The sequence below is a fragment of the Aricia agestis genome, chromosome 3 (assembly GCF_905147365.1).
Source record: "Aricia agestis chromosome 3, ilAriAges1.1, whole genome shotgun sequence".
Classification (NCBI taxonomy): domain Eukaryota; kingdom Metazoa; phylum Arthropoda; class Insecta; order Lepidoptera; family Lycaenidae; genus Aricia; species Aricia agestis.
In genome coordinates, this window is record NC_056408.1 from 9,556,551 (window position 1) to 9,576,406 (window position 19,856).

Consider the following 19,856-nt stretch of genomic DNA (forward strand, 5'->3'; position numbering starts at 1 on the left):
TCTTTCAATGTTAGATAACCCATTCATCGAGGTAGACTATAAGCTATATTTTATCACGCTTAGACTAATAGCAGCGAAGAAATAGAGGAAAATGTGGAAAAAACGTGGGAAATTATATGAAAGGGCTTATTTGAACGCGCTAATCTCAGGAACTACTGGTCCGATTAAAAAAAATCTTTCAGTGTTAGATAGCTCATTTGTCGAGAAAGGCTATAGGTTATATTTTATCATGCTAAGACTAATAAGAGCGAAGAAATAGATGAAAATGTGGAAAAAATCGTACAATCTTACAAATCTTACAATTTATACGTAATTATTATATTACTAGCTGTTGCCCGCGACTTCGTCCGCGTTAGCATAGTAGATCACATCCCAAGTATTATTTATTGTACAAAAATATTCAATATACAGAAAAAGTCAATTCTGTATATTTTTGTACAATAAATAATACTTGGGATGTGATCTACTATGCTAACGCGGACGAAGTCGCGGGCAACAGCTAGTTTGAATATAATTTGTCACCAAGTTACCAAGGAAGTCTGGCCAATGTTTTTGAATGATCAAAGGCCTATTATCGAAAATCACATTTTGCACAACACAAATGAGCAGTGCGCCTAGCATGCGCCAACGAGAAAATTTTGTCTACATGTTTTCTCGATGTTTGTTGGTTTGTCTCTTCATCTCTATTCTACTAATATTATAAAGGCGAAAGTTTGTTTGGATGTATTGATGTTTGTTACTCTTTCACGCAAAAAGTACTAAATGGATTTTAATGAAACTTTACAATAATATACCTTATACATCAGAATAGCACAAAGGCTACAATTTTAACCGACTTTCAAAATGGGGGAGGTGTAATGTTCGTTTTCTTATATTCAACGATTACTCCGTCGTTTGTTAACCGATTTTCAAAATTTTTCTTTTGGTATATAGGGTATCATCCCAATTTGGTATTATATTCACAAAAGTGGTGATCTGATGAAGGATCCATAAGTAATCGAGGGAACTCCTCAAAACTTATAGGGAAACATGTGGTGACTTCGGTTTCGTGAGAAGTATTCTAAGCATATGCTACCAACAAGTAAGATTTTGCACCGAGATATATCTGGTATACCGTGATTCGGAAGGTGCTGAGAGAACTCCTGATTCTTTATAGACACAAGTTTGGGAGTTTCAGCGTTGTTTTAAGAACAGAAAGCATATGCTACTATGCAAATTACATTCATCATTATCATCATCACTACCATATTATACCATTTCATAGTCTTTTAGATCGAGCCTCGAGTTTGTCAAGCGATAATTAAAAAAAATCTATACCTACCTAATATTATAAACCTGAAGAGTATGTTTGCTTGAACGCGTCAATCTCAGGAACTACAGGTCCGATTTAAAAACTTATCTCAGTGTTAGATAGATCATTTATCGAGTAAGACTATATGCTATATTATATTATCACGCTAAGACTAATACGACCGAAGAAACTCAGGAAAATGTGGGAAAAACGGGGGAAATATATTTTTTGGGAAAATGTACGGCTTCTGTAAAATTCCTAATTTACGCGGGCGAAGTCGCGCGGGACATCTAGTTGACCATAAGATGACATACATTTTTTCTCGTGTAGATCTGTCGCCAAAATTAGCGAACCCTAACATGACAACATAATATTTTTATCGAGTTTTGCGAAATTTTGAAATTATGAGAAGAGTAGTTTCAACGAGATATCTCGAGAGTGAGATATCTCGTTAGACGCATGCTAGACGCACAGGACTTCTTGCTTTTGATCTTCCTTGTCTAGGACTAAGGCTTCATAATAAAACAGGCATCTTAAAAACAATAATTACAAGGTAGCCACGAATACGAAATCAGTATAAAGTTGTTTTTGTTATACAATGTTTGTTCGTCCGTAAATCCCGCCAAACTGGTTTATGTGAAGATGTACCACTTCTATTTAACATTGAAGTCTGCCTGTTTTTAAACCTCTACAATTATCCATACATGTTTTTAGCTTTACTTAAATAAGTTTAACAGCTTTGAGCTCGCTACTGAGAATAAGTTTGTATCTCTCGCGTTTAATTCTTAGATTAAAGATTAAATACACAGAATTAAGTTTGAATACCAATTAGTTAATGAAATAAAAAATCGATGTAGATTTTAGACGGATGTTGGTAATTAAAAACGCCTGGGAAATTGTTTCGAAATATACATAAAAAGCAACTATTTATAACAATTTAAATAAGTAAGCTTTCGTTAGGAAAATTGTGAGATTTTTAATTTTTTCAGCCACGTCTTAAAAGCATATTTTAGGACCATCAATTCAAAGTATGAAATCCTTTCTATCTCTGTTAGTTACCACTTTCGAGATTTTTCGCAAATAAAAATGTTCGTCTTATCAAAATGAAGCTACTCACAAAAAATTTGCTTGATAGTAATAAAAAAAATTGTTCTAGGGCTCCCATACTATACTTATTAAGTATTAACGATTCATCTTGCAGGTTATGTATATGGTTCACATCACATCAATGTCTACTGCTGACACGATGACAGTGCAACACTGTACTAAAACTGTACTGTCATCTTCCTAATACATTCAGCCTACTGCTTTGTAACGCATTTTAAAGCGGTGAAAGCAGTTGTGTACGAGCATTCACGCGTTTGAAATTCAAGTAAGAAGAGAGATTTATGTAATGACATTTTGTTTCGTTTAACAATTCAAATGACTTATCCAACCTTAAGGCCGTCGTGGCTGTGTCATTTCCTATACGAATATCTTATTTATTATTAGCTATTGCCTATTATGTACGAAGGATGCAATTCAATATTACGATGTCGTCGTAAGCGATGGAGCGGAAAATTAACAAAGTGAACAAATTGAACTTCAGATCTTCCCGAAAGATCGACGAAGATTCAGAATTCAGATAATATTCTCATTACTATAGTTAAACGGTCAAGTCAAAAAGATGAAGAAAATGTTGTAATAGGTAGACATTATTTTGTAACTAGACAAAATATGCAAGATATTTAAAACTAGATGAAGCCCGCAACTACGTTGCGCTAAAAATCGCTAACTATCGCGCGGGAACGAAACTTTTTTCCCGGGATTCAAATTATCTCCATATTTCAGCAAAATTGGTTCAGCGGTTTGGGCGTGAAGATGCAACACACAGACATACAGACATACACGCTTACGCATTTATAATATTGCTATGGATGTTAATGATTAGACACCTTTGTGATTTATATGTGGCACGCCTCATCATATATCGAGCCGTATCAACGCCATGTGTAAGTACATTCTATGCATAATATTATCTCATCGTAAACAAAATTAAAAATTGCATAACTTTATTAGGTTAAATAATATCATTAACCATGCCGAGTATCCATTGTTCGCGAACGCATCGTTCAGGAATTCTAATAAACTCATATTTCAATGTCAATGTTAATAAAAGGTTTAGAATTATCGTGTCATCTTTTTTAGTATCTCATCTCGAATTATTACATAAACGTGGCACGGTTGACCTTGTTTTGTGAGTTCTGGCTGACCTTAGCTTCGGTTGGGTCGAAATGACCCAACCGAATGGTTGCATGTATTCGCGCGTCGAATAATTCATTATTGCTACGAAAAAAAAAAACAAAAATGGGTATTAGAAGTAGTTTGTTACAGAATCAAATTAAGCCATCCTGGAATGTTTAGAAATCCGGTTTATGATCTGTACGAGTATTAACAAGTAATTACCTGTATGATTGCCAATTAAAAATTGACTAACTCGAAAATCGTAAGTTGCATTACTTTTATAGTCGTTGCATTTGTTTTTTTTTAATTATTTCGTAAAGATTCACGCTGTATAGCTATCAATCATTTTATAAAACCTAAAATTGCTCTACCTGATAACTTTGATAACGATAATAATACATAATTAGAGGTAGAGTTATTATGCTGTCCTATTACATTGTTTTTCTTTTAAAGTGATTGATCACTTTTTTTCAGCGTGGTGGTCTAATTTATGGGAGAAATCAACAAAACATGTTCATATAAAAGTAATCCATAATATCTAAGAAATGAAAGGATGAGAAATAGATTCAAAATAATATGCTAAGCTACATTAAATGCGGATAAGATCCGTTTGGAAATACACGCCATTGCGACACAGTTCAGTCCGCAGACGTTTACACATTAGCAGAAATGTGAGAGAATGCTCTGTTATGAAAGGGACGTCATCCTCGCGAATTGATTTCGTTACTTACATGTGCCGTACACACCATACATACAAGAAGTTTAGTATGACCAGGGTATGACTGTTGACTATACAAGAAATGCGTTAATAGACAGATTTTAATATCGAAATATCTAGACTTATATACTTATAATGTTATAAAGCGGAAGAGTTTGTTTGTTTGTTTGAACGCGCTAATCTAAGGAACTACTGGTCCGATTTGAAAAATCTTTCAGTGTTAGATAGCCTATTTATCGAGGAAGGCTATAGGCTATATTTTATCACGCTAATACTAATAGGAGCGAAGAAATAAAGGAAAATGTGGAAAAAACGGAGGAAATTATTTAAAATTGCTTATTATTATCTTAAGAAACTACTGGAGCAATTTTTGTTAGAAAAGAAGTTATTTGGCACACATGAAGAAAAGACCACGTGAAAGGACATAAGTTTTCTTTTTTTTTTGCGGCAAAATATACGGTTTCCATGACATTCCTAAATTACGCGGGCGATGCCGCGCGGAACATCTATAAATAATAGAAATACAGAGATTGCTGTGAGGATACAGTGTGCACATTTAATAATAGTTGACTGAGCAGTGGACAGAATATTATGCTGCGTACATGGATATAAGAGATGATTATTCGCGCAGTGCACACGTCGCGCGTCGTATGCTTATAGTATTAATGTAATCAAACTGTCAGCTTACTATGCAGCTATTAGTCGTAGTTCGTACCTTAAAGTGTATATTTTTACAACATCTACGTAATTATAATTTTCTATTCGGTTACATACAACTCACATATTATGTCACAAATATACCTTAAATTTATTGAATCATCATCAAAGTAATCAGTGAAAATATTCTCTTTCTTGAAACCATCCGCAGCTGATAACCTCATTTCGAGCTATGCGTCAATCCGTCGTAAACTATTCGGGTTTCCGGTTACAAAACTGGTGTGAATCGTTAAATTATAAAATTAATAACTTCTCTAAATCGCTAATAAAGTTAAACCGGATGTTTTAAGTTATGATGTTAAGAAATGAACTTTGCTTACGTTGCAAATTAAATCCTGAATAGAACCAGAATCCCAATACTCATAATAATATGAGTATTGGGATTCTGGTTCTATTCAGTATGTATAAACATAACTAGATTTTCAATTTTCTTTCAATAAATTATATACAAAATAAAATTAAAACTATGATAAATTTGTTAATAAAATCAATTTTTTTATATTTGTTTTTATGAAACGGTTTACTAGTATTCGTTTCATAAAATTCGATAAATTTTATTAAAGGCAAGCGCCGTGTGCGCGCGAGTGTGTGCAAGTGTGTGCAAGCGCTGTGCAAGCGCTGTGCGCAAGTGTGTGCAAGCGCTGGTGCGCGCGAAGCGAAACACAGCGCAAGCGCTGTGTTTCGCCGAGTGAGTGAGTTTACCGGAGGCCCAATCCCCTACCCTATTCTCTTTCTTACCCTCCCCTATTCCCTTCCCTTTCCATCCCTACCCTCCCCTATTACCCTATTCCCTTTTAAAAGGCCGGCAACGCACCTGCAGCTCTTCTGATACTGCGAGTGTCCATGGGCGACTGAAGTTGCTTTCCATCAGGTGACCCGTGTGGTTAGCCGGGTACAAGCCATTTTTACCAATCATTAAACATATTTTACTTTAACAATCACTCTACCATACGTGATTTTAATAAAAAAATAATAATACAGAGATGAAGAAATATTGTGTGGGACTTATGACGCAATTTATTATACACTTCCCTATGACTCACCAAGTTGATTGTAGTTTCACAGGGTTTATTGGCTAGACATTTTAGTATTGTGGTTACTACAATTAATAGGCACTATTAACGATATGAGTTATTCTGTGAACCTAATTAACCCGTAGTACCGTAACTTCTTGGTGGAAATTCATGTTTCACAGTTATAATATACACTTTTCATGCACATTTTCCTATTATTAACATAAAACTGGAAAAAGTGCATGAAAAGTGTATATTATTACTGTGAACCCAATTAAGCTTTATATTTATAGCTAAATAATACTAATAATATGGCAAATGAGAAAGCGTTTCTGCATTTCATAGACACGTCTTTATCGACATTTTTAAGTACCGGGAAAGAACACGAGAGAGTTTTTACAAAAATATATATTAAGCAAGTTTTCGGATATCTAGCTGTATCTAGTCCATGAACACATTCCTAAAGGTCATACCTTAAAATACACTTATCTAAAGGTCCTTATAGAAATTTTCTAAATTCAAATAAATAGAAACTTATAAAGTGCATCTTGATAGCGAAGTCGGTGAGTACTGATATATATTTATGTTTGTTTGCTCAACCACCTCTGACCCTTATCGTAGTTACGTATTGAGTTTATAACAGTCGCTGGTTTAGTAAATTAGATGATCTCTATGAATCACTATGATGCAATCGATTTGCATATTCATCTGGTTGTGGAACGAGATCAATTATATCGTCTTAACGATGTGGATCACAAATATTTTGACGTGAGAACATAATTTGGAATTTATGGTAGAGTGGAAGGACTAACGATTTCAAAACTTAGGATGTGCTGTTAATACAGAGTGTAACGAAACTAAGTGATAATACTTTAGGCTGCATGTGTGTTCCTTATATTGAGTTCACTGTGAAAGTAGCAGCGCCGAAAGAGCAAATTTGTTTTTGTGATTTGTATATGAAAATTTATTAATCTGGGACGTTATACAAATGACGAAAAAAATCCTCTTTCAGCGCTGCTACTTTCACATATATACAGTATACACCCTAATTTATCATCGCTTTGTTACAGCCTGTATATTTGCCAGAATTTTTATACTAAAACAAGTAGCCAAACGACGTCTATATCATACTGCAAAAGATAAAATGAACTAAAAACCCTGCCACCAACATGGCCTATGTGTATTTAAATAGTGAGTAGAACTTTTCTTAGTAGAACTTAAGTCAAAGTTGTATGGATCGAATACTAATATTCTAAAAAATGTATTTTTGCAAGGGACCTATCAGATATAGAGCGGTCACGCGGTCACGCGGTTAAGCGTTCAAGCGGTCAGTTTTGCGTTCTTTGTGTTGTATTACTTTATATAGAAATACTCACACAGGGGGCGTTCTGACCGCTTCAGAATTCCTCCTGTGTGACTGACCGCTTGAACGCATGACCGCTCTCTGTCTGATAGGTCCCTTAAAGCTACATCTTTAACGTAACATAACAATAGCCTTAGTTTAAGTGAAAGCGCCACTCCCACCGACTTTCCTTATCAGTTCCTGAGCAATTACTCAAACGGTTGGCCCCCCTGTCGGTCGTGGTCAAATAGATGCTCCCGTCGTGATCTTTGAGACGTGAACTTTCATTTCAGGAAAGGAGGTACATAATTGCCTACTTAAGAGGAGTCCACACCGCCCTTTTTTCCATACAAACGTTGTCCCCTGTTTCCTCCCTGGATAATTGCTAGTAGAGTTATAATTTTTTCCTGAATATCTACGGCCCATATACAATGTCCCTATGTTTTCTTTTTTTTCATAATTTAATTATTAAATAAGATATGAACGTTCAAAAACCCAAAAAAAAATGGCCAGATTTTACGTTGTGTTCAAACGTCCAGAAAACAGATTTGGCTAGATTATACAAAAAAAAGCAAAACATAGGAACACAGCTCAAGCCTTTTTTTAATCTTTAATGAAAAAAGTACTTAAATCGGTTAAGTTTTGGAGAAGGAATCAGGGGACAACGAATCGTTGATTTTCTGGATTTTCTGCAGTTGTCTCTATCGCGTTCTGCGGTATAGGCTTGAAGTAAGGGAGACAGCTATAGATATTACACGTCCTTTTTTTTCATTTCTCTAGCCCCTGGTGTATCCTCTTAAGGCTCAAACAACTTGACTCAACCCAGCTGTGTTGAAGTTAAATGTTTTAGTTACATGATAGATATTTCATGCTATGTCTTTTGTTCTAAAAAAAACAAAAAGAAACAGACATGATAATATTAAAAAGGATATGCAATAACCCAGAATGCTATTAGGGGAGTCAAGGGCATTTTTTTATGAAATAAGGGGGCAAACGAGCAAACGGGTCACCTGATGGAAAGCAACTTCCGTCGCCCATGGACACTCGCAGCATCAAAAGAGCTGCAGGTGCGTTGCCGGCCTTTTAAGAGGTATAGGGTAATAACTAATAGGGGATTTTAACCTCTTATCAACTTTGCAGTAACAATTATTTCCCAAAAGTTGCTCCCCAGTCCTCCATCAGTCAAGGGAACGTGACGTCTAACCACTTTTGTTATCGTTGCTTTGAGCTTCTGTGACTTGTAATTACTCAACAGTTGGCCCCCCTGCGTGGGTCGTGACCGACTGGCGTCCGGCACGACTCCCGTGTTATATGTATAATAGACCAATTAGGGATTCATTCAATATGTCTTTGTTTTTTGGAATGGTACCATTCCGGCTATTATGTTATATGTATACTTTTCAATACGCATAGATTTTGGATATATGGAATTTATTTGATCATTTTTGTTAAATAAACATTAAAACGGTGGATTTTTGCAGCGCCATATTTTGAATGTATTGAGCGATCGCACGTTCCTTTAAAGTACTCGTACTATAAAGTTATCAGAATCCTTTTAAAAAATACTAATTAATGATCATTGCTTCGATGTAGATAGTAAAAACCAGAAAAGCTGCGACATAAAATTTTATTTCACAGCTCCTTAGAATATAACGAGGTATTGTACTGTTGGCAAAATAAATTATTTGTTGTCATAAAATTTGAGTATGTATTATGATGCCATTTTTACATTATTCATGATCATTACAAAGCTCAAACTAGGCGGCATTGAAATGTATATTGAAGCATTCGTTGTAATAAGCGTAAATATAAATGATTATTTTTCCGACCCAAATATCGACCAATAGAATTGCACCATTCGACGTCACGTGGTACAACCTACATGGTATTATACTGATAATTTTTTGAAAATTTTCTCTGGTAGTTGCTATATATAAAAAACAAATTCTAATTCTATTGGCCGACATTTGGGACGGAAAAATAATCCCCCGAATACCACACGAGCTTCAAAATTATCGGGTATTTCCCGATAGGTTCGTTGCAAACAAATGAAGGAGTCAAGTTTTTCAGGTTAAAAAATCACGAGCGCGAAGCGCGAGTGATTTTTCCTGAAAAACTTGACGACTCGTGTGGTATTATAAGTGAACATTGAACAATGGGCGCGACGATACAAAAGACATCAACGCGCGCGCTCTACGCTTTAAAGTTTAATCGAATATTGTAATTGAACCTTCACGGCTTAATTCTTTTTTATATATTTTGTTCTTTATTTCAATTTAATTTTATTACATATTGCTATTTAGTATTTTTTATTCGATTGTATAATTATTATCTAAAGAGTTTTTTTTTTAATTTTCTATTGACAAATTCACGACATTAAGGCGTTTCTCGTAGAAATAGAAGTCAAAATAACACTTTCAGAGATTCTTCTTTTACTGTGAACTCGGGACAAAGCAAGAATATTTCTCATACGTATTCATCTTATGATGCACCTTCGAAGAAGTTGGTTCATAGGAAGTTGTCGGACCTATGTGATTTGGTCGGGATATCAGTTCAACGATAGCTGTGACCAGTTGACTGGGTTTGAAATAACACAACCGAATTTCGTAGGTCCGACTAGTACCTCTGATACTCCTAAGAAAAGATTTTTCAAAATTTAATTCCAAAGATATAAAAGTAATCAGGAATATATATAGGTAGGTACTGTTTTACGCGGGTGAGGCCGCAGGTTAAAGCTAGTAAACTCTATATTATGGATATTTATAAGTATTTTGTATGTTTTCAGGCAAACCTGGCATCGACTACCCCCTGCTGGGCGCTGTACCGTACACAAACTTCTACTGCGATGAGCAGCCCTACCCCGGCTTCTTCGCAGACATGGAGACTCGTTGTCAAGGTATATTGATCACTAAATACTCCATCCATACTAATATTACAATTAACTAGCTGTTTGACCGAGCTTTGCACGGTATTAGATAAAACACGAATAAAATGACATTTTCTAAAAATGATTCCTAGCTAGATCGATTTATCGCCCCCGAAACCCCCTATATACCTACTAAATTTCATGAAGATCGTTGGAGCCGATTCCGAGATTCCAATTATATAATTATATACATATTATATACAAGAATTGCTCGTTTAAAGATATAAGATAAACTGAAGGGTCTGTTTGTTTGGACGCGCTCATATCACAATCTCCTGAATCGATCATTAATTATTATGTAATTTGGCACAGGTATAAAGTAGACGACGGCGTAGGAAATATGCTACTTTTTACGGCAAAATGTACGGTTCTGAAGGAATTCCTCATTTATGCGAGCGGAACCAGGCGCAATACCTAGTTACGGAATAAAATGTTTAAAATACGTATTCCATTAGTTGTGTTTCAAAGATATCGTGGAACATAAAATGTTATTGCATCCGCAAACATTAGGTTTTTATTTATTTTCGAAATAAATAAAAGGTCATGCTAAAAACAAAAAGATTTAGAACTGAATTCGCACTTCAGATTTAAATAAAAGGCACAGATGTGTCATCTAATTACTTATGTTAACTTTGCCTAAATTACAAAATGGCAATTAAATATCTAGTTTTAGGTAGGTACAACCTTATGTAAGGTTAGGTGAGCTAATGGAATATCCAGATATTTCTATAGCTTAAAGTGAATACTTTAAGTAGTTTAATACGTATGAGTGGTGTCGAGTACTGGACTTAGGAATAAGTCAAGTACTCGACACCACTCATACGTATTAAACTACTCACTATAATGCTAAGTACGTATGTGAGTACTTTAAGTTGTAAGGCCCGTAACTTCGTTGCGCCAAAATTCGTTTATCGCGCGGGAACCGTACATTTTTTCCGGATAAAAAGTATCTTATGTCTTTTCCCGGGACTCTAAGTAATTTCAGCGAAATTGGTTCAGCGGTTTGGGCGTGAAAAACTAACAGATAGACTGACAAACACATGACAACTCTTGGTTATCTAAGCGTTAAATTTCCGCTCAATTTTTCGGTTTAGCTGGCTCACTCGTACGAAATGCGAGCGGCAAGAATTGAGCCCCTGTATATGGCGCCCATACAAACAATAACCAACATCCTTATACTCGTATTACGACAGTGAGGTCGGGGAGACAGATTATGTTTATCTTCCTATCTCGTCCTCGTGCGCGCTGGAGCCTACTACCATTACCAGTCTGTGGGCGTGACAAATCTTATCTCAACAACCAGATGCGGTTTGTTTTGAAATCGTCAAGTCATTACTTGAAGAAGGAGCGATGTGAAGTAAAATAATTATTAGATAATATTACTTTCAAAATGGTCTTACTTGATGCAAAGCTTCTACCAGTTTACCACCGGGACCTTATATGAAAAAAATAATAATTTCATAAAAATATAATTTTTGTAAAGTGCATTTTCAAGTTCCGCCTACTGTAGATTTAACTTTTGAATGCGAACATGAATTTCATAACCAACATTTACCTTTTTTTTATAAAATAAGGGGGGCAAACGAGCAAACGGGTCACCTGATGGAAAGCAACTTCCGTCGCCCATGGACACTCGCAGCATCAGAAGAGCTGCAGGTGCGTTGCCGGCCTTTTAAGAGGGAATAAGGGTAATAGGGGAGGGTAGGGAAGGGAATAGGGTAGGGGATTGGGCCTCCGGTAAACTCACTCATTCGGCGAAACACGGCACAGCAGCAAGCGCTGTTTCACGCCGGTTTTCTGTGAGAACGTGGTATTTCTCCGGTCGAGCCGACTTACTCGTGCCGAATCATGGCTCTCCCACGTATTACCTACCTGGAAATAACTTCAACAATTGTTTTAATAACTGCCCGGCTAAGGTTCGTGATTTGAACCCTTTCATTTCCTATAGATCTTTATTTATTTATTTATTTTATAGACTCACCAACAGAACAGCATTTGTGACAGTTTGTGACATTTTAAAATTGTACATATAAAATTTTGTTTACAGATAAAATGAGTTCTAATCATACAGTAGTTTAGTACGGTTTTCATTGCTTCAAAGCCGTTATTAATATACCATAAATAAAATAAAGTAGCTACGGGTCCCTTAACGCACAGAGGTAGTTAAGGCGAGGATAAAGCCCAATTTGTTATTCCGTGACTCCCGGTTTACCTAGTTCCAATATAATAACGAAGTGTTAAAAAATATGAGATATAAAGCACAATATTTAAAATACCTTAAACCATAAACATTTTAATAAAACGTAATACTTTGGCTGTAATTAATTTACAAACTCACCTCCGATAAAAATCTATTTCATCGAAATATAAGTATTAACTAGGATAATTATACCTTTTATTTGAATAAATTGTTAGTAAATCTATATTAAAATCTCCTTAACCGAACAATTTTGTTTCTTAATGTTTATATCCAAAGATATTTAAAAAAAAACATGAAAAATAGAGAAGATCCGCCCGAGTAACTACAGTTTTATGCTAAGCTAAAATGAATCTTATTGCGATGCGTATACGCTTGGTCTGTGGTTGGTTTTGGATGGAGATTAATCCCCGCCTTAATGCTTAAGCCTACAGTACGTATCAATAAATAATCTTACATTACTACTCAATAATCTTCTATATGAATAAAAATGAATTTAAAATTTTGTTAGACTCGCTAAAACTCGAGAATGGCTGAAACGATTTGGCAACTTTTAGTCTTGAAATATTTGTGGAAGTCCAGGAAAGGTTTATATTAGAGGGAATGATACGAAGTTCACCGGATTATCTACTGGATAATAATTGCATTTGCCTTATAATTCATACAGCGGTTAAGTATGGATCAAGATAGTTGTAGGTTATAACTTCTGTAGGTTATGTAGTAATCAATGTTCTGTGGTCGCTGGTTACTCGGGCCAGTGGTTGCGTCCGCAGACAACCTTCTGTCACGAACTCCTGTGCCATGCGATTACCTCGTCAATCATGCAACCGAATAAGCAAAAACGTATTAATGTGAAAATTATACATGAATATAAAATAGTTGGAATCTAATTTTAATAAGAAGTAGTTGTAAACGTTGACTTGATTGGTACTTACGCTGTTTGCATCAATTATTCTGTAACTCTATGTAAATATCTAGAGGTACAATTTTTTTTCCCAGATTTTATCCAATAACGTAAATCGCTTTAACATCAGTGAAGAGTTGTATCAGTTTAAGAGATACGCACATATATTCAGCAAGCGTTCAAAATAAGATAAGTAGCTTAATAATATAATACAGATCTAGAAAACTTCTAATTAAAATATGACGAGAAGCCGTAGTATTTCATGATTCTATTTCATCAGCATGTAATAATAATAATGAAATATAGCGGCAGCAATAGCCTGTAGCTACTGCTAACATTTGCTGTGAGATATGAACTGCACCCTCTTCTCAGACATACTCTATTTTACAGTTGTGGTGTAACTTAGCTGCCAATTATTTGCTACTTTCAGTAAAATGAATTGCAATGCATTTATTATTTATGCGTTAGTTAGGTGGATTATTTACAGCGTTGGTAAAAGATCATTATCTTTTTTTCGGTTTGTTTAATGATTTTATCAATAAGAAAATATAATGAGTCAGGAAGTGTAGGTACATAGTTAATTTGGTGGTATAAGGTATTATATTATAAAATTATCAACCTGACATGTGATTATAAATTAAGAGAGAACTAAACGTATAAATAATTTTCGCTCACAAGTCACAGTGTTTCTGTAATATTGTAAAGACATTTGGATTACTTAATGCATTTCAAAAAAAGAAACATCGTTGATGCTATGTTAGAAAAGTCACTAGACAGGGTTCCAAATATCATTCAAAGTCATCATATTGAGGGTGAATCTTTGATTGATGGGGGTACAAATGTTTTCAATTATTATTCGATACTAGATTTCTTCCGCGGCTTCGCTCATGTTAAGAAGTATTATTATTAATTAGATATCAAAGTCTCAGCCCGATCGGTTTAAAATTGACAATGTTTCATATAAACTTTCATTCTCTATTTATCTACCCGCATGCCAAATTTCAGCCCGATCCGTCCAGTGGTTAGGGCTGTGCGTTGATAGATCACTATGTCAGTCAGTCACCTTTAAGTTATATATAATATATATTTAGATTTAAAATATTCGAAGTGATCTTGAAGATATAGTAACCAATTACATTTGCATTGTAGTCACGAGACTCTCACGCCACTGCTGGTCTAATTGCGGTTTCGTTAGTGGAGCACTGTCACGGAGGCGGCCAAGGTCACGTTTCATTGTTCCACATCGCGATTAGTGTTTGATTAATGAATAACATAAGGTCAAAGGTTTAGACCCAAGAGGACTAGTTCAAACCGGTAACGTATTTCGGTTGTGGTTGCTACTGGTTGATGGCTATAGCAATCCGCTGATAAGCCTACGTGTTTGTCTCATATAGTTTATATTTCATATTAAACAGTTTTTCCAGGTTACCTTTAATTTTTAAAGAGTACTGTAGTACCTAATTTATAATATTTCTAGCTGTCCCGGAGAACTTCGTGTCACTTTAAAACCTTCCCTGGACTTCTACGAATATTTTTAGACTAAAATTAGCACAATCCGTTCAGCCGTTTTCGAGTTTTAGTGTTACTAACACAATTGAAAATCCATTTTTATATAATAATAATAATAATAATAATAATAATAAATATACTTTATTCTGCACACGTTAAGAAGAAAATTACAACATTTATTAACTAATACAGTGTACTACAATGGCGGCCTTATTACTAATTAGTAATTTCTTCCAGGCAACCACAGGTAAAGGACTGAATATTATTGAATTATTATTATAAGTGTGCAATATTATAGTAGATAAGATGACATTATTTTTATATATGTAGATATTGAAATTTGAGTAATATACAACGCAAATAGATTTCAAGTAAATGCATAATAAGTGTGACACATACCTTGAAAGCAATTTAAAATTTTTAATAATTTTAATGGCATAGATTACTCGAGTTTTATCGGATATTTTTGTGATTTATATTGAGCATTGACCTTAACCTACAAATAGTGAATGTAATTATAATTTCATTACATAAAAATACAATAGCACGCCTACGTAAAATATTACTATGGAAGGCATCACCATTCACCATACTATTAGATAAGATTAGTCGACTATTGTTTTAAAATAAGCCAATTACTATAATATATTTTAAATATTTTTTTGCAGTGACTAAACATGCTTGTTTGCACTTTAGTTTCCTAGTTAAGATTTATAAGTTTGATAAACAATAACTTTTTTTTTTATGAAATAAGGGGGCAAATCAGCAAACGGGTCACCTGATGGAAAGCAACTTCCGTTGCCCATGGACACTCGCAGCATCAGAAGAGCTGCAGGTGCGTTGCCGGCCTTTTAAGAGCGAATAGGATAATAGGGGAGGGTAGGGATAGGAAGGGAAGGGAAGGGACTAGGGTAGGGGATTAGGCCTCCGGTAAACTCACTCACTCGGCGAAACACAGCGCAAGCGCTGTTTCACGCTGGTTTTCTGTGAGAAGGTGGTATTTCTCCGGTCGAGCCGAGCATGGCTCTCCTACGTATATACTATTATAATATTCACGTCATATTATTGTATATTTTATACATATTAACTAATTTTTTTTTCACGGATCACTATATTATTATGTAAAATATATTTAAAACTTATTTTAAAAATTCATACTTAGTTTTTAAGAAACCATAATAGTAGAATAGTTATTTTATATTATGATTCCATATAAATCAAATGTGTTAACAACCCTGACTTTTGTCTGGTATCTTGTTCTATTAACATAATCTTATATCTTTAAACGAGCAATTCTTGTATATATATAATTATATAATTGGAATCTCGGAATCGGCTCCAACGATTTTCATGAAATTTAGTATATACGGGGTTTCGGGGGTGATAAATCGATCTAGCTAGGAATCATTTCTAGAAAATGTTATTTTCATCGGATACCGAGCAAAGCTCGGTCAAACAGCTAGTAATTAATAATAATAGAAAATACGTCTCAGATCATCAAAAACAAAACTTAAAATTCGGTTGTTGGATTCCAAAAAATTCTACGCCCTTTATTAACCTTTCTTCAAAACATGTAGTTTCATCGAAGGCCCTCATGTAACTTAGCAATGAATTATTTAAAATAACGTCAAAAGATATACACTTTCAGACATCGATGCTTTAATTATATTTTTGAATCATTTCAAAATGAGGTCACGGGCGGCGAGTAATTGCTATTTCTTTTATTATGTAGTTTGGAAATGTTATAATTTTACATTTACAACTGACAGACATGCAAAGTATCATTTTAGAGGTCTAAGTTAATACGATAAGTTCGTGATCTACTGTTCAGCTAATCTTTGTATCGGTTACTGTGTGGCCATGAACTCGAACGGTTGCGGGACGCGACGCCGCACCGCTAATGGCGTCTCTTACCGGACGTTGCTGGTATTTAAAAAGCAAAAATATCTAGTTATTTAAACTTTAAAGGCTTGTATAAGCAATTCGTTTACGGGGCAACACAAAGTATATTTATCTTTATAAAAAAACTTGAGAGGTGTCAAGGGACACCCGAATGGAACGAAGTTATTATGTTCAAAGAACCTGTATGCATAATACATATATACTCAAAAAAATATTTAAAAAAGCCATCTAGTCGACGCACAGGAATACTTACTATCAACGCCCTCTGCCCCTAACATGCAGGTACTAATAAAAAAGTGTCGAGGTCAAGTCAAGGTCAAATATCGTTCTGTCTAGCCTTAACGAACGCGCGATAAGGAACTTCATTCCAAAAAAATATATTCACATAATATTCTCACCCTTTTAGACCTCCTTATGTATTTACTATTTATTAACCCGTTTACAAATAAAAATGTCCAATTTCCACACGATTTTTAGTCCTGTCTAGCCACATTTATAACAAGTCAGATAAACACAAAACATTGTGTCAGACAAAGTATAACGTCTGTAGATACACTGTCAATCTTTTGATTACCAAGAGAGCTAGTCTATCATTATAATTGAATTAATCGTAACCCGGTAACGCGGCACGGGCATAACTCCACTCGCTAATGATGCCGCAGCGATAGTTTTTTGTGGCCCGGTGGTGGGAGCGGCCTTGTACCGCGATAAGGATGTAGTGTAGGATGGTCTAATGATTCACAAAGGTCAATTGGGTAATATCATAATATAATACGGAAGTCAATCTATTATAAAATGTCGATGCCGTGATGATAGCGATTTACAATGTTTCAGATAAAGTCGGGATTCAGTGACCTAATGTCAAACGGCCAATCCGCTTTGATTCAAAATATTGTTACCAAAAGTTTTAAATGTCATAATATGCAACATATTTATGTACTAATAGGATATCACGTTTTCACACTAGACGGCAGCACCAACACAGTAAACAAAAAGTTTTCTTCGACGTTCGAAAACGTTAATGTCAATATTCTAATAAGACGTGTCACGTGTGCAACATGTCGTCTGTCGACCTTTATGTAATATTCCCTATTTTATGTTACTCATCATTATAATAATTAAACTCACGTTATTTATTAGTCTATTTAACGTTAATTAAAGTAGGCGTTTGAATTAAAAGGCCAAAGGAAGTAAAATACATTAACCCCTGAGAAAAGTCAAAGTGTGACCTATCTGAATTATATTTCTCTATCAATTGTAACTTCCGGAGCTATTTCAAAGTTATCTGTAGTTGATTCATCATCAACATCGGAATTCGGAACGATTGTTGCTCATCTTGTTGATGAATTATCTTTATAGTGCATCAACAAGATGAGCAACAGTTAAATAGTGTACCTACACTGTAGAGTGTATGATGCCGTCAATATATGAAATATGGTGACATTTATGGAATTTCCTCGTTACACAATACACACGTAAAAGGGTGGTATCCTGTGATTATCCACATTCCCTGTGACTAACTTACTATAAACTTAAATAGTGTAATTAGTAAGTTTTTTTAGGCGGGAGCTCGAAGTTACGCGTGGAAGTTGTCAAATCCGAGTCGAATTAAGCATTGTGAAATAGACCCTAGTTGTAGATAAACGTCGTGAACATGCGTGTACTTCTAAAATGTGATGTTCTCGGAGTCCGAAGGAAGGAAAAAGATTCTAAATGCTCTTCTTTGTATTTCCAAAACCCCATGCAGCCGTTCCAAAATAACCAAATATACATAAATAGGGGCTGTCAAATCAATCATGGCTCAGAGTGTAATTAGCAGCAAGAGTTTTTTTATATAAACAAATTCATAATGTTGGGGCAGGTCCCATAAAAGGCAAAAGTGACTTTTTAGCGCTTTTCTGCTAGTTTGACAGTAAACTGTTTACAAGGGTATTGTTGCGACGTTCGAATTGACACACTACATTATATGGTGTGCCAATTCGCAAGTCGCAACTGGAATATTATACACACCCTAAATTCTGTTATCTCTCATTCATGTTTTTTTTTTAATAAATAAGGGGGCAAACGAGCAAACGGGTCACCTGATGGTAAGCAACTACCGTCGCCCATGGACACTCGCAACATCAGAAGAGCTGCAGGTGCGTTGCCGGCCTTTTAAGAGGGAATACGCTCTTTTCTTGAAGGTTTGCAGGTCGTATATGTCCGGAAATACTGCTGGTGACAGGTCGTTCTAGAGTTTTACAGTGCGCGGCAGAAAGTTACGCGAAAAACGCACTGTGGAAGACGGCCTGGTACATCCTGTGTACAACATTTTCTTGCTTGTATAGTATTGTTAGGTAACAAAATACATTTTCCGTTCCAGCGTGGCACTACTGCGACATAGACGGTCGGCAGGCGTCGTTCCTGTGCCCCAACGGCACGGTCTTCTCCCAGGGCGTGGCCTCCTGCGACTGGTGGTTCAACGTCCGCTGTTCGCAGTCCCCCGAGCTGTACGCGCTCAACGCCCGCCTCTACCGACGGAGGAAGTCCCAGCGTAGGACACGACCCAAACCACACCGGGTCATAGACAAGAAGCTCGTCGACGAAATCTTCCTGTGAAGTACCTCATGCGGACTTGAGTATATGGATTTCAAAGAACAGTGTTTATACCCTTCAAATCGTGTCGTCGTAGGTACATAATGGGACAAAAACTACATAGGTCCACCATCTGCATATGAATCAATTTACTGATAGTACCTACTTACGTAGAACCACAATCTGTCTACTCTGGTAGTACTACGTACTTTCCCCATTCCATTCAAGTGATACAATAGTTTGCCAATCAGCCAAAATAATCCTAATTCTTGCGTAGGCAAATTTTTGTATCTCCAATCTTGCGCGTGGACCTAGGTCCTAGGTCCACGCGCAAAAGTGGAGATACAAAATTTGCCTTCATTTGGAGATACGAGAATTTGGCTCTAAAGCTATCGTCATCTTTCATTTACCCAAGTCAATAAAGTACAGTAGCTAGGTTTTAATTATAAGTGTGCGAACTAAAGTTCGTTTAAATGTAAGTAGAAAATTGAAAGAAAAGTTGTAAAAAGGAATATTTTAAATATTAGATAGAGTAAGTGC

At 35.5% G+C, this 19,856-nt stretch overlaps 1 protein-coding gene across 1 annotated transcript in view; it reads left to right on the plus strand.

Annotated features, from left to right (window-relative positions):
• Positions 1–19,480, plus strand: part of LOC121725766 — a 34,871-nt gene extending 15,391 nt beyond the window's left edge. The window contains exons 3-4 of the mRNA XM_042112866.1: positions 10,090–10,200; positions 19,105–19,480. Of these exons, the coding sequence (XP_041968800.1) occupies positions 10,090–10,200; positions 19,105–19,340 (347 nt within the window). The 3' untranslated portion in view covers positions 19,341–19,480. The remainder of the gene's footprint in view (positions 1–10,089; positions 10,201–19,104) is intronic.
• The last annotated feature ends 376 nt before the right edge of the window (positions 19,481–19,856 follow it).